Source organism: Tursiops truncatus, chromosome 2 (genome assembly GCF_011762595.2).
Source record: "Tursiops truncatus isolate mTurTru1 chromosome 2, mTurTru1.mat.Y, whole genome shotgun sequence".
Lineage (NCBI taxonomy): Eukaryota > Metazoa > Chordata > Mammalia > Artiodactyla > Delphinidae > Tursiops > Tursiops truncatus.
Window position 1 is genome coordinate 107,665,117 of NC_047035.1, and position 22,286 is coordinate 107,687,402.

Below are 22,286 nucleotides of genomic sequence, written 5' to 3' on the forward strand. Positions count from 1 at the left end.
GTAATAATTTAGAGATGTTGTCAGAAAGTAATTCTTTGGCATATCACAGACAACACCTTTGGAAGGTAACACCTATCAATCAAGGTTTTAAAATGATTTCTTGGCATCTGTAAATCAAAGGCTATTTGTTGCGGAGGAAATATACTCCTGAATTACTCTAGAATAAGGATTTTATAAGGAAGGACTAATTTTCTTTTTTTAAAATTTATTTATTTTTGGCTGTGTTGGGTCTTCATCGCTGCATGTGGGGTTTCTCTAGTTGCAGCAAGCGGTGGCTACTCTTTGTTGTGGTGCATGGGTTTCTCCTTGCGGTGGTTTTTCTCGTTGCGTAGCACGGGCTCTAGGTGCATGGGCTCAGTAGCTGTGGCTTGCAGGCTCAGTAGTTGTGCCGCATGGGCTTAGTTGCTCCACGGTATGTGGGATCTTCTCGGACCAGGGCTCAAACCCGTGTCCCTTGCATTGGTAGGCGGATTCTTAATCACTGAGCCACCAGGGAAGTCCCTGGAAGGACTGTTTTTCATCTCAAGTTTTATAGAAAAATAGAAAAGTGTTGAACCTAAAGATCCTGAACTTTAGGGAACAGGGCACTACATCCTGAGATGCTCCCCTCCCACAGAGAATTCCAGAAAACCAAAAGAGGAGGCTACAGCAACAACTCACAGCTCTAACTCATAGCTCTACCAAAGGCAGAAGGCCTACTGATTATGAATCTTTGTTTTACAGTTATACTCAGATATTATACCCATAGACTTATCTTTAAATAATTCCAGTTCTAAATATTCAGTGCAATATGATAATACTGTTTCCTTCCTATAAATTGGGCCCAGTACATACAATAACTCATTCCTTTTTGTACCTGTAGGGTGTTATAATCTCTTGTGAAGGGAACCATCAATTCCCAGAGTGATGAAAAAACCACCAGGGCTGTAAACTCAAGCTTGTAATTTGTGGCCATGTGTTCAAACAGCATTGTCAAACCATGGGCTGCCAGGTGCTTGCGCTGATATTCCTCGGACCCCTCGATAGACACAGGTCGGGTCATGGAAAGGGATACGTCCATTACCACCACCGTAGGCATGATGAAAGTGATCCCAGTGTTCCCAGTCAGAATGTAAACAGATAGCTATAGATAGAGAAATGCTGTAGAAAATAAATATGATTAGGTCTTGCATGTCATGGAGAGAAAAAAGTATTTTTTTAATCATAATTTTAACCTAACTTTCCAGAAATAAGTGAAGGCAAACCCCATCTAAGTGGAGGTGAGGACAAATCTGCAGGGAATTCAGTGGGAGGGAAGCAAGCAGCTTAGTTCACTGTGAGGACCACTCCTAGAATCACCCACTAAATGGCCATAAATCAAGGACCATCTTAAATGTTTCTAGTAAAAACAAAATAAAACAAGATATTAAATTCAGGGAGCTCTTGAGTTGAATACTTTCAAATCTTACACAACTTAATATAACAAACACTCCTACATCACCTCTCCGACACTTAATTTACTAAAGAACATTTCTAGTTGTCTTATGGTGGTACTTTTTGACAATCAACCATTCTTTTTGGGCACCATCACTATCTTACTCAATACAGCAGTATTTGGGCAAGTGTTTGCTGAATTATCTTATTGCCTAATGTCCTTTTTAAAAAAATTAAAATGAACGCAAAATATAAAAACAAAAAGTCGGGCTTCCCTGGTGGCACAGTAGTTAAGAATCTGCCTGCCAATGGAGGGGACACAGGTTCGAGCCCTGGTCCGGGAAGATCCCACATGCCGCAGAGCAACTAAGCCTGTGCACCACAACTACTGAGCCTGTGCTCTAGAGCCCATGAGCCACAGATACTGAGCCCAGGTGCCACAACTACTGAAGCCCATGCGCCTACAGCCCGTGCTCCGCAACGAGAAGCCACCGCAATGAGAAGCCCGCGCACCGCAACGAAGAGTAGCCCCCACGGGCCGAAACGAGAGAAAAGCCTGCACGCAGCAACGAAGACCCAACGCAACCAAAAATAAATAAATAAAATAATAAAATAAAATAAATTATTAAAAAAAAAAGAAAAGGCTGGTAAAGTCATAGTCCAAATTAGACAAAGCTGGAAATCATTAAGCATGACAAAAACAACAAACTGCTAGCCTCAGTAGTACTCACTGCAGATAAACGAGGCAACAGCTCTTTAACTATGAAGGAAAAGAGCAAAATTAAAGAATATGTATGACAGCTGGCAGTATCTCTTGAAACTGTATAAAAGTCAAAATGTAGAAGAAATGGAGAAAACAAAGAGCTTTTAAAATTATGGATTGAGAATTAGCATGAAGAAAACATTTCTGTGCTCAAAAATAAAGAAAAAAGTTCCCAGATATACAGATCTGCTCTTGCTGCTGCTGCTACTCTATTATTAAGCAAACTATAGTCTACTCACACAATTAAATATCATATAGCTATAAATAAATCATACATATACAGATATCAGAAATATTTATATAGTATTAGTAACTGAGAAAAGCAGGTCACAGGCCTGTATGTATACACCGATTACAACTTCATAAAAATCATACTGCATATATTGCATACATACAATTTTGCATATATACAATTAGAGAACACTCAGGATGGACATAAACAAGTTAGAAAATTTAATGTTCACTAATTTCTTTTTTGGAACTTACTTCAAAACACTTAACAGTGGCCAGAGGGCTTGTTTTAGTACAGTGTCCAACTGCAAACGTGTGCTATTCTAAAATTCCATTTGTAAGTAGGCTGTTGGGAACTCTGAGCATATTGCCTCACAGAAACAATGTTATAAATGGGGATCAGGGACTCATGTCAAGTAGGAAAAGCCTTTTTACCACATAATGGCCTTTCAAATACAAATGCCTCATGTATCCAACATCGATAAAGACTAAAGGAGATATATAAATTACTCTTCCAGACTGCTTTCCAAAATGTTTAACCATTTTGATAGAAAAAAACTAAAATGTGGGATTCCCTGGTGGTGCAGTGGTTTAAGAATCTGCCTGCCAATGCAGGGGACACGGATTCGAGCCCTGGTCTGGGAAGATCCCACATGCCGCGGAGTAACAAGCCCGCGCACCATAACTACTGAGCCTGCGCTCTAGAGCTCGCAAGCCACAACTACTGAGCCCACGTGCCACAACTACTGAAGCCCGCACACCTAGAGTCCGTGCTCCACAACGAGAAGCCACCGCAATGAGAAGCTTGCGCACCGCAACCAGTGGCCCCACTCTTCACAACCAGAGAAAAGCCGATGCACAGCAACGAAGACCCAACGCAGCCAAAAATAAATAAAATAAATTTATTTTTAAAAAAAACCAAGGGGCTTCCCTGGTGGCGCAGTGGTTGAGAGTCCGCCTGCCGATGCAGGGGACACAGGTTCGTGCCCCGGTCTGGGCAGATCCCACGTGCCGCGGAACAGCTGGGCCCGTGAGCCATGGCCGCTGAGTCTGCGCGTCCGCGTCCGGAGCCCGTGCTCCGCAACGGGAGAGGCCACAACAGTGAGAGGCCCGCGGACCGCAAAAACAAACAAACAAACAAACAAAAAACCCCAAAATGTGCATCCTTATTCTGCGCCTCATTAAGCACAGCATGTTAAACATAATTCACTCTGACTTAGCATCACAACTCTGAACACCAATACTGCCCAGCACGCTGCTGCCCTCATGTTTTAATTTATACCAGCATTCTCCCAAGTGTGTGCTGCACAACACTGCCCTGGAGGGATGCGCCAAGAAAAATGAGTTCAGGTCTTATTAAAGACACTGAGAAGCTCTATAGCAAAGAATCCAGTTTGTTAACTCTGTGTTTCCCATTTAACCCTTCTCTGATCATTAGTTGATGCCATGGAACAAGTATATAGAACATACCCAGAAACACTGCCTTGTACTCAAGGGATCCAGGTTGTTGTGTTCTGTTTTGGTGCCTCCTCTTTGTAACTAAGTTTTGGACCATCATTTTGCATCCCACTTTTCTCTGTAATCATCCTCCCTCTTTCCGATTTGTTGCTTTTTGGCTACTATGAGCTGGAAAGCCAGGTAATCCAGCTTGCTAAAACTGTGTCCGAAGTCAAAGTTAACAGGCTCTGAGAGCCTGTGAGTTTCTTCTGCTGTCACGTGCATGTGCTTAGGCATTATCAACTTGGTGCTATTTCATCTGCTCAGTCTTTCCAGACCCTTTCTGGGTCTCAGCTGTGTTGTTCAAGAAGTGAGGTGCTGTGCAATACTGGTTCAACTACACTACATTAGACGATAAGCTCAACAAGAGCAAGGACAGTGTGAGATTCTGCCCACCAATGTCTCCTCAGAACCTATCACAGCAGTGGGCACACAGTATGTACTTGACAAATACTTGATAATGACAAGTAAACTACCTCTCAGCACCAGATGTAACATTAATTTTTTGGCAAAACACATTACAAATTTTAACTCTGGACACCAGAAACACACTTCCTCCTCTCCTCGTTCAAGCAGAGATATCAGGAACTCCTATGCCTCTACACGTATAGAGTTTATCCAGCTCCTATGGTATTCCCATTCAGGCACAGAGGTCTTTACGTTACTGAAAGCTGGGGATGCAGAGTACTGGCCTCATCTCTTAGGAGAATGAGAATCAGGATACACAGATTTAGATCATATATAAGAAAGCATTTCCAGCTCATGAAATCTGCTGTAACACTGGAATGGGTGACCATAGCTGGCAGGATTGCATTCTGGGAAGACACTTATGGAGCTGGCTCTTTCTTCAGACTGATGCATTTGTGTCCACCCCCAAACACACCTTCCTAACAATGGCAAAGTCATGGGAAACCAATTTAGAACTCAGGTTGTCAGCACAGAAGTAAAAGATAGATGGATGTTCTTGAAGGGTGGTTCACTCAAGTAGCCTAGGCCTGATTAAAAAAAAAAAAATCCCTGCCCACACAGTCCAGCAATTTTGTGAAAACACCATGTTACTTCTCTCTTGGGTTGATTCTTACCCTGAGGTCCTCCACCCCACCCCCATAGCCTTCTCGTAAGTACAGTTTACATACAATGCTTAAGACAACTAGTGGTCTTCTTTTCTCAAGTAGCCCTCAGCCCCTTGATTTGGTCATCTCCATTAGCTACACATTTATAATTCTTCCCAGAAGGAGACAATTGGCTCGTTCATAAAGAAGTGATTCTGAGGAGTATCGCTCTTAAAGCGTGATTCCACTCGAATTTCTAGGGATCCGCTAACCTACTCTTAAGTTTGTCTGTTGGCCTCACATCTCTTGCCCGGATGAGTCCCCTCCACCGTTCTCGTTACAACTTCACCTCTAAAGTGCCAACCTGTAAACACAGAACTCCTGCATTTGGATCGCGTCTGCCTGGGGATGTATTTTTACCTTAAAATCAGTCAAAAATCTTTAAGATCTGGAAGTCTCTTATGGGAAGAGGAGGCGAAGGGGGCCTGGGTAAGGGGCCGACATCGTGGTGCTTGTGCGGAGCTCTGGCGCGGCAGAGCGAAGGGAGAACGAAGGCAGTGGCCCGGAACTGGCGCCGCAGAGACGGCGCGGGGCGGCCACCTCGGCGGCGGAAAGGCCGGGCGTCGGCCCCGCGTTGTTCCCCGCCGCCGACCCCTTCTCCTGCAGCTCCAACAAGCAATCCAAGACAGTCTACGGTCTCCAGCGCCCTCTACTCACCCCGCGCCCATCACCGGTACGGTCCGTCACCAAACCCTTTCCGCCAGCGTGCCGCAGCCGGAAGTATATGGCCGCGCGACGAAACGGAACTTGGCGCCGGGTGTGCGCTAGGCGCTTGGGGCGGGGCTTTAAGGACGTCGTGGGCAGGGCGTTGACTCAGCGGAGAAGCTTCCCGGAGCGTCTTCCTCAGCGCTTCTCTTCGCAGCGTTTTGTTTGCGGCCACCGCCACGACCCCACTCCCCACGTAGTCCCCAGCTGCGCCGGGCCCGGGCTGTGTTCGCCTCTTCTCTCCCTTCTCGTTCTCGGGCTTTTCCTTATTTGTTTCTGGCCTCCTGCCCACCTGCCTCTCGTTGGCCCGTGGGCCTCACCTGTCTGGGTAACCCCGTGACCAATTCACACTGTCTCCTCACTCACCTGGGCTCGTTGGTGCACCAGCCTGACCCTCACTGATATTTGCCCCTCTTCCCCGTCCCTCTTCAGACCCCTCCTCTGAACTAGTTGCCAGAATCCTCTTCCTACTCTATAAATTGTAATTCCTGCCTGAGGAGTGCTCATCCTGAGCACGCTGTGTATTTTTCGTAGCTGACGTGAGCCAGTTTCCACGTCAAGGCTTTCCCTCTTGGTCTCCTCCGCCCGGATGCTCACTTTATCCCCGAACCCTTTGAGGGAAGTAGAGGGAGGGTTCAGTCAGTTCCCCTGCCTTGGTCAAGGTGCGCTGCTGAGGGATTTGCACTTAGGCTTTCCTGTGAGTCATCATGGGCCCTCGCGTACCTCACCTCTCGCCACTTGGTGTCCCATAGCAGCCTGTGCCTCAGCGAGGTCCTTGAGGGGACAAGGAGTGACTTGCTTTCTAACCTCTTAGAGAGCTAGCAAATGCCAGCTAGAGGTAGGCCTGAATGGATGCCAGCAGGCCCCTGGGTAGTTATGGTTCAAAAAACAATGCTGGACCACATAGGTTACAAGTGGGAACAGAAAGGCCTCTAGAAGGCTTTAGACCTTTGCCTCCTTTTCTTTTGGTTGGTGGGAGGGGGCGAGGTAGGAGGTGGGTCAAGGAGGGAGGAAGGTTTGAACCGAACAACTGAGTCTGTCTGACTTGTTCTGTGGGAGAGTGTGGGCTCCAGTTGCTTGTAGTTCTTTCCTGTCCCCTCCTTATATCAGAGGTGGCAGAGGAAGGCACATCACTCCATGGGAATGACCCTGTCAGCATCAGGGCCCAGGGGCAGGCAGACTGCCCTATTTGCTTCAGAACTTCTCTCCCCAACGTGGCTGGTTTCACCATCTTAAGACCCTTTTATACTTGAGCAGGCACTGGAATCTAGGTAAGTAAGGCTGCGTTCTGATTACTTCGTTGTAGTTTCTTATTCTTTCCCTAGTGGGAGGAATGTGGCCAAGAACGTGTGGGCAAGGGAATTTTCGAGCTACCCCTAATGTGATGATGACTTAGCCCTGCGGTCACTGTTCTCCTGGTAGTTCCAGCTCAGCTCCATGGACTGATTCATTACCTTACCCAGTCCTAAAGATTAAGTTTATTAGCTTGCTGATGGGTGATCACATCTTCTAGTTCTTCTGAATACAGGCTTTCAGGACACCAGGGAAGCAAAAGGCAATCGATTAAAACTGATGATAAAAGGTAGGACTACCAAGAGGACCACATCATTTAGGGCAACTGGTAAGTGCTTTTGTTTTTGTTTTTTAATTCTTAGTAGAATCCCATTAAAAATCAAAAGGTTGTTGAGTGAATATAAAATTCAGAGAACATTAGCACAAAGAGTTAGAAGGTCTTAAAGGAGAGGTCTTTCAAGCCATAGCTGGCTAATAAATTTCTTTTTCCCACTCAAGAGACCCTTAGCATTTGCATGTTTCCACACATACATTAAAGGAAATCGGTAAACAACTTCCTTTGCATAATCTATCATTCCCTTTATTTTTTCCTGCTTTGAAACAGTAGACAGCTGTCACAGAGGCTTTGAAAGGGAGAGTGATTTGGTCTCCAGTCTGGCAGAGTAAAGGTTAGTGACAGAAATAGCAAGCTGCTCACAGAAGCCACGTACTGGGGTTCAAGGGAGGTTCATATACCCATCCAGTTCTCCAACAGCACGTGTTGAAAATGTAGATTCCCAGGCCATGCTGACTGAATTGGAATTTCATGGGTTGGTGCCTGGAATCTTCATTGTTAAGTTCCCAAGATGATTTCCTTCCTCACCTACAGAGAGGAAGGGTAAGGAGTGAGTGAGTGAGGAAAAGGGGAAGAGAGAGGTTAGGGGAAGGTGGTGAGCCCACATTCCTTTTCTGTTCTTCCCTCCCTTTCCATTTTCGGTGCTGTCCTTTGCCCTATGTCTTCCTTCCTGCCTCCTCTAGTCTGGACCGTGTCCACTTCCAAATCATACTTCCAAGCTCCAGGCTATCTGCTTTCCCTCATCATCCTACCCCATTCCTCTATTTTCACCAAAGTGAAAGTCCAAAGAAATTGTAGATATGACCCTTTTGTCTTCTTAAAAATTTTTATCATTGAAGATTTTCAAACACAGACAAAGATAGGGGAATAGCATAACAAATCCCCATGTACCCTTCACCCTATTTCTACTATCAACTCAATTCTCAGTCTTGTTCCATTTATACCCCTATCCACTTCTCCCCAACATATTGTTTTGATACAGATCACAGATAGCATAACATCTTGTCCATAAGTATTTCATTATGTATCTCTAAAAGAGAAGGATTTTTTAAATTAATAAACTTTATTTTTAGAGCACTTTTAGGTTCACAGCAAAGTGGAGTGGAAAGTACAGAGAGTTCCCAAATACTCTGTCCGCACACACACAGCCTCCTCCACTATCAGCATCCCAGCACCAGAGTGATACATTTGTTATACTCTATGAACCTACATTGACACATCAATATCACCCAAAGTCCATAGTTTATTATAGGGTTCACTCTTGGTGTTGTACATTCTATGGGTTTTGACGAATGTATAATGACATGTATCTACCATTGTAGTATCATACAGAGTAGTTTCACTGCTCTAAAAATCCTTTGTGCTCTTTTTATCCCTCCCTCTCCCATGACTCCCAGGAACCACTGATCTTCTACTGTCTTCATGGTTTGCCCTTCCCAGAATGTCATATAGTTAGAATCATACAGTGAGCAGTCTTTTCAGATTGACTTCTTTTGCTTAGTAATATGCATTTAAGTTTCCTTTATGTCTGTTCATGGCTTGATAGCTCATTTCTTTTTAGTGCTATATAATATTCCACTGTTTGGAAGTACCACAGTTTGCTGAAGAATATCTTGGTTGCTTCCAAGTTTTGGCAGTTATCACTAAGGCTGCCATAAACATCCTTGTGCATGGCTTTGTATGGGCATAGGTTTTTCAACTCAATTGAATAAATACCATGGAGAGAGATTGCTGGCTTGTATGGTAAGCATATGTTTAGTTTTGTAGGAAACTGCCAAACTGTCTTTCAGAGTAGTTGTACCATTATATATTCCCAGCAGCAGTGAATGAGAGTTCCTGATGCTCTACATTCTCACCAGCATTTGATGTTGTCAGTGTTCTGGATTTTCACTATTGTAATAGCTGTATAGTGGTATCTCATTGTTGTTTTAATTTGCAGTTCCCTAGTGTTACATGATGTTGAACATCTTTTCATATGCTTACATGCCATCTGTATATCGCCTTTGGTAAAAAGACCTGTTCAGGTCTTTTGCCCATTTTTTAATCAGGTTGTTTGTTTTCTTCTTGTTGAGTTTTTTTTTTTAAACATCTTTTATTGATTGATTAATTGATTGATTGATTTTTTGGCTGCATGTGGGATCTTAGTTCCCTGACCAGGGATAGAACCCACGCCCCCTGCAGTGGAAGGTGGATTCTTAACCACTGGACCACCAGGGAAGTCCCCCTTGTTGAGTTTTAAGTGTTGTTTGTGTATTTTGGATAACAGTCCCTTATCAGACATGTATTTTGCAAATATTTTCTCCCAGTCCGACTTGTCTTCTCATTCTCTTGACAGAGAGAGACTTAAACCCACAACAATTACACTACCATTGTCACATTTAAAATAATTAACAATAAATCTCTAATATCATCAAATACCCAGTCAGCTTTCAAATATCCAGTTGTCTCATAAATATCACTGCAATCTCTTGATATATCTCTGAAATCTCTTAATCTATAGGTTTATTCCTCCATGTCTTTCTTCATTTGCAACGTATTTGATGAGGAAACTCTGACCTCCCTCTCAATCCTCCTTCAGTCTTTTCCACAGCATTTGAGAAAACCACAGAGCTTCCCCAGTCTAAAATAATGGAAAGACTCATTGAACAAAGAAGCGATTTTGTACAATTCCAGTTTCAATTAACTTCATCTCTGCTCTGTAAATAGGGGTGAATCTTATCCACCACTGGATCCTCAGGGTCTGGCACGTGACACTCAATATGCATTTGTGGAAAGAAGATAGGAGGGAAGGAAGAGAGGTTATTAGAAGAAAGGTCAAAGGGAGAAAACAGAGAAAATTTGGTGGGTACTACATTTGTCTAAGAAAGTAGAACTGAACTTCTTTATTTAGGACCCCCTCTCCTTTGAAAAATGTTGTAAACTCTAAATTTTTAAAGGCCTCTCATGATCTGGGCCTGCATCTGTCTTGCCAGGCTCACTCTTCACCCTCTTACAACTTTGGTAGTATATTTCAATGAAAAAGCAGATAAAGCAAAACAAAACTAGTTTTAAAAAAGTTATAAAAGTAATTCATTTATGTGGGAAAAATTCAAACAGTTTCAAAGTACATGAAGTGAGAAATTAGTGGTTTTTTCCTAGAAGTAACCACATATATCTCCTTGCCTCAAGTATGGTTCCAACCGCTGGGTTTGAGAGATGAAGTACCAGGTCTTTTTGTTTGGTTGGTTTTATTCATTCTGTATCTACTGGTGACAAAAGTACAGCTATTCTTACATAGTCTTTGCAAAGTTGTTTCTACCTATGTGCGTGTGTGTGTGTGTGTGAGTGTGTATATTCATTCCTTTTAATTGCTATGTAATTGACTATTGGAAAGATGTGATATCATTTATGTAACCAGTTTTCCATCAATGTTTAGATAGATTTCAGTTTTTGCCCTACAAGCAATGCTGGCAGACCATCGTTGGAGCTTTTCCTCTGAGGTGGGAAGCCACTGGAAAGTTTGGAGTATAGAGACCATGATCTCACTTACAGTTTAACAGCATCACTGTGCTGCTGTATCAGATTTACCCTCTATCCCCAGTGTCTTCACCAGCACTGGATATTAAATTTTTTAGTCCTTTTTAATTGATAAGCCAAAAAAAAACCCCTCACTATTGCTTCAATTGACATTCCTTTGTAAAATCAGATTTGACAGGGTGAGTTTTACTCTGTGGGCTGTTTCACACTCACTTAGAGAGGAGTTGTTAATTGTTCTGGTACTGTGTGGATTCCTGCATGGCCACACTGAAGCCCTCTGATAGAGCCTGTCTGATCTCTCCTCTAGACCCCAGGCCCTTCGGGATGGGTACCTGACTGTGAAGCCAAAACCCTGTCTCTGAACTACTTACCAAAATGAAGTGTCACCCCCTGCAATTCCCTGCTTCAGGTATGGCTCCAGCCACTGGCTTGGAGAGATGAAATGTCATGGGATGTTTGGGGGCTTATTTTGCTCATTTCCACTAGTGACAACTGCACAGTCATTTAAAAGAAATCCTATAAATGATATAATATAAACAATTAAAACAATATAAACAAAAGCTCTCGAACTATGACACAGTTCAGTATCTGACAGATCCAAGTGCTTCCACACAAGTTCTCACTGTACCTCTTAGAGCAACCCCATGAGGAAGTTCGTCATTCTTGGTTTTATAAGTGAGGAACCTGAGAATGAGAGACCTTTGGAGACTTGCTCCTGGTCAGATTTGTTACTTTATTAGAGTTTGCAAAGTACTAGAAGGTCAAATTCAGCCCCTAGCCCCATTTTGTTTGCCTTTAATATTTTTAAACTGTTTTACATTGGAATGCTTATAGATGGGTCATTCATTCTCTGTCCAGACACAGCCCTTATTACTCTCCGCTGACTTTGAATAGAGCTGATTTAGCTTAATTTTATCCACCCAGGCCCTGAAGGCATTGGATTTTGCACCCCCTGCCAAATCTTGTCTAATTCCACCATGCAACTGTAGGGTCGATATCAACTCCTGAGGTAGGCCCAGAAATAAACCAGCCTCAACCACAAACCCTCAGTGTCAGGTGCAAAGCCTAATTCCTTCTCCCTCCTGTTCTAATAGAACCATGGGAAAGGTCTTGAGCTGCAGAGGGTGGGAGAGGAAAGGCCTACCTGCCATCCTGCCCAGCTCCAGCCCTGCCTTCCTCAGCCCCCGATATTATTGTGAGAGTCACAGCTAGATTTACCTCACCTGTCCTGCCACCCTGTTCCAGGGAGAGGATAAAATAAGACAACTTTATAGAAAAAGCAGATCAGCTTCCCCTCCTTGGTGGTGCTGGTCTTTCTCCAGCAGTCTGATCTCTGAAAGGCCGTGAGCCTTTATGAGTGGGCATCTCCCCACCCCACACATGTGTAGCTCAGGTGCTCCATCTCTGAGCATCTCCTCACTGGGATGTACATTTTCAGTCCATCAACAAATATATTAATTAATTAATTTATTTTTAAACAGAGGCACAGAGTTATTTATTTATTTATTTATTTATGGCTGCATTGGGTCTTCGTTGCTGCACACGGGGCTTTCTCTAGTTGTGGCGAGAGGGGGCTACTCTTCGTTGCAGTGCACAGGCTTCTCATTGTGGTGGCTTCTCATTGCAGAGCACGGGCTCTAGGCACGTGGGCTTCAGTAGTTGCAGCACACGGGCTCAGTAGTTGTGGCTTGCGGGCTCTAGAGCACAGGCTCAGTAGTTGTGGTGTACGGGTTCAGTTGCTCCACAGCCTGTGGGATCTTCCTGGACCAGGGCTCGAACCCGTGTCCCCTGCAATGGCAGGCGGATTCTTAACCACTGCACCACCAGGGAAGCCCCAACAAATAAATTTTTTGAGTGCCAGACACCGTTCTGGACTCTGGGGTTTCAGCCGTGATTAAGACAGGAGCTCACCTGCTAGTAAGAGATTAATGCGAACATTAATCAGGTTATTACACAGTAAAGCGTTATCACAATGGAATGCATGGAGATCTGCTTCCCACCAACACAGTCTGACTATGATCTCCAAAAGCAGAATAACAACAACGGTACCACCACTGTTAATGTGTTTTACATATTAACATATAACTTAATTCTTACAATGAGCCTACCAAGCAAGTAGTGTCATTATTACCCTCATTTTACAGTCATTGAGAAGTTAAATTCTTGCCTAAACTCACACCACTGGTACAGACAATGCTTCCACTCTTGGTTGAGCAGCAAACTTTTCTATAGCCTGTTGAATTTCAAAGTGTGCCATAACCCCATGAGAACAAGACATAAGGAACCAGGTTTGCCCCCAACAGTGGGAGTTAGGTTAGATGCTAGAAAGAACTCCTTGGTAACAGTTAGGAGTGTATGAGAGAAAGGAATCCTTTTCTGAGTATTTTTCCTCTCCTGAATTTTCTTTTTATTTGGCCGTGCCACATGGCGGCCTGCAGAATCTTAGTTCCCCGACCAGGGATCAAACCCACACCCCTTGCACTGGAAGTGTGGAGGCTTAACCACTAGACTGCCAGGGAAGTCCTCTCCTGAATTTTCTATATTGCACATATAATGTAAAAATAGAGGAATTATTCTAGAAAAAAAAGATCACTCATAATTTCCCCTCATGAATTGGGTTCCTTTTTCCATCTTTCTGAACCAAACTGTGACTGTGTTAGACAGTTGGTGTAACTAGATCTGGTTTTGCCTGCAGCACTCTTAAGAGGCAACGATGTGGTAACTAGCAGAGGTCAGCCCCTCTACCCAGGCTTACAACACCCAGAGTGACCCCTGGACACCCAGAGATGAAGACAGCTTTTCCACAGAGAGTGAGCGCCACTGTGTGCTTCAGCAGAGGGGTCTGGGTACCTTCACTCAGGGTGAAATAGGGCAGGGATGAAGCTGTGAGGGATTACCTGATATTTCAGATGGAAGTAATCAAAGCAGCATGCTATCCCTGTACCTTGGGGGAAACAGAGAAGGGAAAGAGGAGCAATCAGTAAGTATCAGGCAGAGTTAGCTGAATGATTGAAATGGTTTCCAGGTGAGTGGGTAGGATCATGAGACACCCCCCGCCCCCACTGCCTTGCTCCACTCCCATATCAGTCAGCTCCGGCCATGAGCTAGACGCACAATTCCTCAGGTATCTTGGGATTGTGGACAAAGGATGTTGCCTGCCATATCAGTAAACAAAGGATGACGTGACCGTCAAGCCATCAGCCACTACAGCTGCCCCACACTCCCTCCCAGTGGTGCAGCCGGAGGGGAACTCAGGATGGAGATAAACAGGCTCCTGGCCCTAGATACTTAAGGTACATATCAAAGGAATAATTTCATTAAGTCCAGATGCTTGCATCTTCCCATACGTAGAAAAACACTAAACTCATTAACTTGAGATGTCTAATTTTCCTTTAACTAGCAGTAATCTTTTTTTTTTGCGGTACGCGGGCCTCTCACTGTTGTGGCCTCTCCCGTTGCGGAGCACAGGCTCCGGACGCACAGGTTCAGCTCAGCGGCCATGGCTCACAGGCCCAGCTGCTCCGCAGCGTGTGGGATCTTCCCGGACCGGGGCACAAACCCGTGTCCCCTGCATCGGCAGGCGGACTCTCAACCACTGCTCCACCAGGGAAGCCCTAGCAGTAATCTTTTGATGTTCAACTACCTGGGTTTTCTGCAAAAACTCCTGTGTATCCTGGCTCCTCCCTTACCTCTTCAGAGTAGTCCCTCAGAACTATCTGAGAGGCTGTATCCTGGGCTTAAGTCCTTAGTAATTCCCCAAATAAAACATAATTCTCAAGTTTTAGGTTGTGCTTTTTTTTTTCAGTTGACAGTTTAGGTGACCTTAAAGGGACCCAGAGCAGACTTCCCTCCGTCACCTGAACTCTAGGAGGAACCAGAGCCTTGGTACCAGCAGAGGCCTCTTGTGCCCATTCGCCTCCTTGGAGAGTCCAGATGAATTTGGGTGAGTCTCTCCTGGTTCTCAGATCTCCCGATTATTGGTTGATGTTCCTGAGTTTTAATTGGCAGTGTACAATAGGTACCTGGCTACCCAGTTGAAAGATATGGGGTGGGGTGGGGACCTGGTTGAAAGACATTGGGAAAAAGTACCTCCCAGCTGAAAGATACTAGGGGAGCCTGGTTGAAAGACACTAGGTTGCTCAGTTGAGTGACACTGAGCTGTCTAAACTGGGTGATTAGGTAAGAGACTGGCCTAACATCTTTCCTAAATGAGGGGCATCAGAAAGCCAGCCTCCAACTAATACCCCAGCCAGGTTTATGTATATACAAACTTAGCTACAAGTACTTACTTAATTGGGAATTAAAGGAAATCTCTCCCTGAAAATGGCCAATATGGGGCTTTTTATTGTGTAAGCAGTTAAGTTAGAGAAAGCCAGCTTGATAAAACGTTTTTTCAGAATTCTGACCTTAAAGAAATAAAAGCCCTTCTAGGGAGAACTTGCAGTTCTCTCCTTGTGTCTTTGAGATGTGAAGGTTCTACCTGATATTCTTGGGGGGGGGGGGGGCTGTGTGTGTGTGTGTTTTGAGAGCTTGGTCTCTGCCATCTGGGCGGTACACATATGGTGTACATTTGACAGCCAGTCGAATAGACTGGGATTCTGAGCAGTTTTTTATTGTTGTTTTTGGTCTGGCTGTGCCAGCTCTCAGGGAAATTTGTCATAAGGGGTCCCAGCCAAGAAGGGGCCTTTGTCATCTTAACCTTCATTGCATCCACCTGTACAATGAAGGCCCTTTACTTTCTTAGACTGTTTTTGGGAGTAAACTTTCTAGATTTTCTGGAGGCTACATCTTTTGCACTCTCTTATGGGGATGCCCCTTGCATCTTACTGGTTTGAGTCGCTATTAAAATACTACTCGTCAGTGGCCAAACAATGGATCTTTTAAATTGTAAAACTTTATGTAGAATAATCGTAATAGTGCAACTCTAGGTATGGGAAGAAGCAGAAAATATTTCCTGGATCATAATAGACTAGTAAGACGGAGATCCAGAGAAATTTTTTTTTTTTTTTTTAGGCTGTGCCATGCGGCTTGTGGGATCGTAGTCCCCCGACCAGGGATCGAACCCGGGCCCCGGCAGTGAAAGCGTCAAATCCTAACCACTGGACCGCCAGCCTATTCCAGAGAATTTTAGATTATCAATAGGGCCTGATCCAAAAAGTAGCACATTGAGTGGCCTATCAACAGAATCTTTGCCTGATCCAGGAACCACTTCCTAGAGCCATGAGACAAAATTGGTCATAAAATGCCTCCCAAATGTTGGTTGAATTTATGACCAAGAGGAAGTGCTGTGGACAAATAATGTCACCTGCCATATCAGTAAGCAAAGCATGTTGTGGCCATCAAGCCATCAGGCACTTAAGCTGCCCCCACCCCCATAAGTAAGGTGCATATCAAAGGAATAATTTCATTAAGCCCAGACTCTTGCATCGTCCCATATATAGAAAATCAGTTAACTCAACTTGAGATGTCTGGTTTTTCTTTAACTAGCAGTAATATTTTGGTGTTTGACTACCTGGGGTTTTTTGGCAAAAGCTCCTATATATCCTGGCTCCTCCCTTACCTCTTTGGAACAATCCCTCAGAGCTATCTGAGAGGTTGTATTCCAGGCCTAAGTCCTCAGTAACGCCCCAAATAAAACATTTGGTTTTATTTACTTTTAGGTTGTGTATTTTATTTCAGTTGACAGTATGTCCCAGCCTGCACTGGGGAGATCTGTCAGTGCCCTCTCCCTCAAGAATTTCCCTTAGGCCTAATAAAATATTTTTCATGTGTGAAATGCTTTAAAGTTTGTAAAGTATTTCTCTCACATTCCCTCATTTTTAAAAATAGATTTTATTTCTTAGAGCAGTTTTAGGTTCTACAGCAAAATTGAGTAGATACTCCCTTATTTTTAACTTTGATTGTCACATCCACCCTTCAAATAGGTAGGACAGGTGTTATTATCTCTCCATTTACATTTAAATTACATTTAGAATCACACAGTAGCAAACAGAGCCTGGTGCTAACTGAGGTCTTCTGATCTTTTAAGCCTCAGGCACTTTCTCTTGGTTCCCACAGAGTGCCTTCAGAATCTTTCCAAATCTTTCCGGAAACTGTGGATCATCTCTCATTCTCAGAGCTTAGAAATTAGTTTGAGAAGTTCCCCCAGTTTCCCCCTTGAATGGAGGGGCCCACAGAGAATCCATCTGTCTTTGGGGGAAGGTCTACTCTCTCAGGCTCTGGCAGAGACAGTGGGACCCAGAACTTGTACAATGCCCTGATAAGCTTCTTAGAGGCGGGGATTAGCAGGGATTGGATATCCTTCCCCTGAGATGCCCTTCATACCTGACCCTGCCTTGAATTAGGATTCCATAGGGGAGCTGGGAGCAGGAGATGGGGTGTTCCCTGCTGTACAGCTTCAGACTCACTCTTTGAGACCCTGGATTCTGACAAGTTTCCAGAACTGAGAAGATACCCAGATGTCCAGGTTTGAAGGTAAATGATGTGATTAGGTAGGAGGGATCAGCTGGGGTGGCAGCTCAGCTCTGTTACATAACAGTGGCACACCAGAAAGAGATACTCTCCAAAGTTTCTTTTGGAGATTCAGAGTGTTGAGTATATGGCGAGGGTTAGATAGACAGGGAGATGGTGGAAAGACAATGATAGGAATCAAGGACAAAGAAGGAAATTCACTTATTCCATACTTATTTTGCTTTTTAAGACAATTGTATTTGCATTGCTAATTAGTGTGGTATGCTGGAAAGACTGGGACTTTAGAAAGCTCATCTGCACTGCTGCTCACTAGCTGTGTGATGTTGAGCAAGTCACATGTCTCTGGACCTCAGTTTCTTCATGTCTCAAATGGGGAGTTGCATTAAACAGTGTCAGTAATTCTTTCCACCTTTAATGACCTAAGATTCTATGGGTTATTCATCTAACTTGTAATATATTACTTCTTATGCAAAACTGATCATTTCTAGTTATTGTTTTGTAATAACCTGTGGACATTGATTAGAGATTTCATATTTAGTTGGACTGGGCTTCTCTGCCCTTCTTTATAAATTGAGAATTCTTTGAGGGCCTTAAATGTTTTTCCCTCCTGAGTCCTTATGTAAAACTAACCCCTACGGGGCATTGATTCTGTACAATGCTTTTCCCAGACCAGATGTGTTTTTACTCTCCTAACATTCCTGTGACATAGCTATTGTTATTACTATTTACATAGATGGGTATTGTTATTACTATTATTATTTCTATGAAATTAAATTTAAAATATTATACAATGCACAGGATAAAAAGGTTAAACAGTTAGACTGAATAATAGGATATACTGAAAAGTAAGTCTCCCTCTGATCCCTGACCATTAGTTTCCCTTTTCCAGATGTCCTTTCAGAGATAATCTTTGCATAATCAGTGCATATGTTATCATGCCCATTTTACAGATGAAGCACTGAGGTTCAGCCTGTCCGGGGTGACACAGCTAGTAAGCAGCAGATCTGGGAACCTAGCCTTTGACTCTATTCCCCATGTTCCTCCCATGACACCACACACTGTCTGGGAAGCTTCGTGACGTTAAATTTTAAGCTTTGTCCTCTCTGAATGATGGTGGAATCATTTTAAAATCAGTCCAGTAAAAACACATAGAGCCATGTACTGCTTTCCACAACTGCCCCTTTCTGTCTAAAGCTTAAAATCATATCTCCTTACTTCCCTTTTGCCTTGGATAAGGTGAGATTTGTGGCCTGGGACACCAGCTACAGATGACTGAGCTCCCAGCAACTCTGACTGGACCTGCAGAGTGTGGGCAGACCTCTTGCAAGCATCCCTAGGAGGGCTGGGTAGACCCAGCTCAGGAACCTGGGTTGCTGGCATGCCTATACAGCAAAGAGGACCCCAAGATGCTCTTTTTCCCATGAGGAGACATTGCCCCCTGGAGCAGGGGGCAGGGGTTGTTTTGTTCCAGCAGAAACAACTGCCTTTCACTACAAAGGCCCCTGTGTGAATAGTCACTCTTCCAGATGAGGATTTGGTGGATCCCAGCTCTCTTTTTAGGAGCAAATAACCTCTTCTTTTTTCTTCTTTCTAGGTTTGTGGTTACCCCCTGGCTGGGCTTCATGGAGAAATCTTCTCTGATTTCTAATCTAAATCCCAGAGCAGCCCCCGTCTTTCAGTGGACAGAATGAGAGGCCTTCTGTAACCAGGCATAACTGGCCATCATGGGGAAATTGATCAGGATGGGAGTGCAGGAGAGGCGGTTACTCTGGCCAAAGCGGCTTCATTGGAGGCGCCTCCTCTTCCTATTGGGAATGCTGATCATGGGTTCCACCTACCAGTACCTGAGGAGCCCCCGGGGGCTCCCTTCACTGTGGGCAGCAGTCTCTTCCCAACACCCTGTAAAACTAGCCAGCCGGGACCTTTCCAACAATGAGATGATGATGGTGAGCAGTGACCCTCCAAAATCTAGCCCTGAGATGGAGGTTGAGACATGGGCACCCCAAGCCACAGTAGGCAGAGATGGAACAACACCTGGTGTAACAATGGAGAACACCCCCAGTATACCTAGAAGAATAGCCAACGTCATTCCAGCAACACCCAAGAGCAGCGACAGCCCAGCAGCAGCCCGCACAGAAAAAGTGAAGGAAGACACCCCAGCCACACCCAGTGGAGCACTGAATCACTACCCTCCAACTTCAGGCAGACCAGTGGTAAATAATTATACCCCAGCAACACGCAGGGGAGAAGTGAAGAGCTACCGCCCAACTCAAGCCAGGGGAAAGGTGAGGAAATACACCCCATCCCCACTTGGTAGGATGGTGAACAGTTACGCCCCATCCACATTCATGACAATGACCAGGAGCCATGGGATCACCCCCAGAGCAACAGTGAAAGACAGTGAAATTATGACAACCAACAAAATACTGGAGACCAACCCTTCCAAGAGAGTATTGGGGGAAACCACCCCAACTCCTCTCAAGGGAGTAACTGATAACGCCCTACCCTTCCTGATAAATGACTTAGAAACCGACATCTTGACTTCTCCAAGGAATGTGGCAGAAGAGAAGACCCTAACTACCACCAGAAGAGTGGACAATAATAGCTCAACCAACCACCGGGGGTTAGTGGGAAAAAACAGCCTGACAACACCCCAAGGAACAGTCCTGGAGCACACCGCAGCCACCTCTGAGGGGCAGGTGGCAGTAAGCATCACGACAGAAACCAAAGCCTCTACTGCTGCGTGGAAGGCTAGGAATCCCTCGTCCAGAACCAGTGCACCGACCGTTGGAATATCCTCAGCCACCTTCTGGGGGCTGGTGAAGAACCCTTCACCAGCACCCACCACTCCAGCAACTCCCAGGGTCAGGGCAAGTCCGACCACTCAGGTCCATCACTGTGTGGTTGTGGAGCCAGTCCCAGTCTCGTCCACTGACCCCTCCCCCAGTCTGACAACAGCTGGGATGCCAGAGACTCCCAGTCCCTCAGTACTGCCTTCTGGGCAGCCAGACCTCCACCCCAAGGCAGAGTACCCCCGAGACCTGTTCAGTGTGAAGGAGCGGAGGCAGGGCTGGGTGGTCCTGCACATCTTTGGCATGCTGTATGTGTTTGTAGCCTTGGCCATCGTTTGTGACGAGTACTTTGTCCCAGCCCTGGGTGTCATCACAGACAAGCTGCAGATCTCTGAGGATGTGGCAGGTGCTACCTTCATGGCTGCTGGAGGCTCTGCCCCCGAGCTCTTCACCTCCCTCATCGGCATCTTCATCTCCCATAGCAATGTGGGCATCGGCACCATAGTGGGCTCTGCGGTGTTCAACATCCTCTTTGTCATTGGCACTTGTGCCCTCTTCTCCCGGGAGATCCTCAACCTCACCTGGTGGCCCTTGTTCCGTGACATCACCTTCTACATCCTTGACCTAATGATGCTCATCCTCTTCTTCCTGGATAGCCTCATTGTCTGGTGGGAGAGCCTGCTGCTTCTTCTGGCCTATGCCCTCTATGTGTTCACCATGAAGTGGAACAAACAGCTTGAGCTCTGGGTGAAGAAGCAGCTCAGCAGGAGGCCAGTGCCCAAGGTCATGGCCCTAGGGGACCTTAGCAAGGTAAGAACAGGTTGGCTCAGGCTTCTCTGCCCCCTTTTGGGCAAAAGGGGTGGGGGAAAGCCAGGGACTGAAGAATGGAAAGTGCTAGGTCAGACCTCAAGAGATGAGTGAGTGTTCTGGTTCCCTTGCAATGCATTCAATATTTATAGAGTCCTGTTCTCTGCCAGGCACTATGCTGGGGCTTTTTCAGGAGTGAACTTGGGTCAGCCCTTAATCGTCCTATAAAATGGTTATTATTAGGATCCCCCGTTGGCAAGGGAAGAAACTGAGGCCTAATGAAGTTAAACCACCTGTTCAAGGTCACACAGCAAATAGATGGTGGGGCCAGGATGAACCCGGGTTGTTCTGATTGGGTCTTCAGAAATGACATTTGAGCTGGGCTTTGGAGAATGTCCAAGGAGATATCAGGCAGGGAAAAATGATAAAATGGGCATGGTGTGTAGGGTTTATCTAGCACCCTCACTTTCATTTAATCCTGTTTATTCACATTCCAGGCCTGGAGGGGCTGGTAGTTTGGTTAGGATCTGAGAAGGAGGGGGCTTTTTGAGTTTTGTTTTGTTTTTAAAATATTGAAGATGGGAGCTCCACTCATCCACTGACAAGCCAGCCGTGAGTTCAGAGCCCTTTCTCTGTGCTGACTGGAGACTGAGAGCTCCAACTCTGGGGCATTCTTCTGACCCCATAGTTCCTTTCCAAGAATTTCTCTGCCCCTGTGAGGGACCTTCCTGCTAAATTCATTGCATGATTCAATAATCTGGATAGTGAAATTTAATTGGGAAAGTGATCTCTAAAAATTCATCCCCAAGTATTTTGTTCCTTGAGACTCCAAAGTGAGGGTTCCCTAGGGAACGCAGACCCCCATTTCTCTCATGCTCCTAAAGGGTGAGTTTGGGCAAAAGTTGGTTCATAGCCTGCCTGTTTCAGATCTCAGGCCACTAGTGTGAGCAGAATTTTGCATGCAAAGAGTGGAAGGATTTAGCTGCTTAATCCAGTGCAGTTTTGATGAGTGGGCAGGATGGAGACCAAACTCAGCAACGTGTCTCAGAGATGTGTGATACAAGGAGATGAAATGTACTTCCTTTAGGACTTCTGAGGTATGTGTGGTGTTCAGAGCATAGAATTGAGAGTCAGGAAACCTGGGTTCTAATCCAGTTCTGCCTCTAACTATGTGACCTTGGACAGGTCCTTTCCCATCTCTGGCGGAAATGACAGAGTCCAACTAATCATGCAAATGTTCTGTGTAGCGGTAACATTCATTGATAATGTCTTGTGTCTAAATGAGTTCCGTTCTGTCAGGCCCAGCACAGCTGTTGTTTCTCTTATCTGGTCAGCCGACTTCCAATTAGTAC

At 45.0% G+C, this 22,286-nt stretch overlaps 2 protein-coding genes across 8 annotated transcripts in view; one reads left to right on the forward strand and one right to left on the reverse strand.

The window, feature by feature from the left end:
* INTS14 (integrator complex subunit 14) overlaps nt 1–5,773 on the reverse strand; it is a 35,013-nt gene extending 29,240 nt beyond the window's left edge. Inside the window, exons 1-2 of one of the 3 annotated variants that reach the window (XM_019948525.3) lie at nt 5,674–5,773; nt 857–1,140 (exon numbers count right to left, since the gene is read on the reverse strand). In XM_019948525.3, coding sequence (XP_019804084.1) covers nt 857–1,078 — 222 coding nt within the window. In that variant the 5' untranslated portion in view covers nt 1,079–1,140; nt 5,674–5,773. The other 2 variants (XM_019948522.3, XM_019948527.3) reach the window with 2 other exon arrangements.
* A 63-nt stretch (nt 5,774–5,836) lies between these two features.
* SLC24A1 (solute carrier family 24 member 1) overlaps nt 5,837–22,286 on the forward strand; it is a 42,083-nt gene continuing 25,633 nt past the window's right edge. For 2 of the 5 annotated variants that reach the window (XM_073798906.1, XM_033849436.2), the window contains exons 1-5: nt 5,837–7,342; nt 10,055–10,189; nt 11,172–11,273; nt 14,670–14,807; nt 18,930–20,937. In XM_073798906.1, coding sequence (XP_073655007.1) covers nt 19,060–20,937 — 1,878 coding nt within the window. In that variant the 5' untranslated portion in view covers nt 5,837–7,342; nt 10,055–10,189; nt 11,172–11,273; nt 14,670–14,807; nt 18,930–19,059. 5 annotated transcript variants of the gene reach the window in all.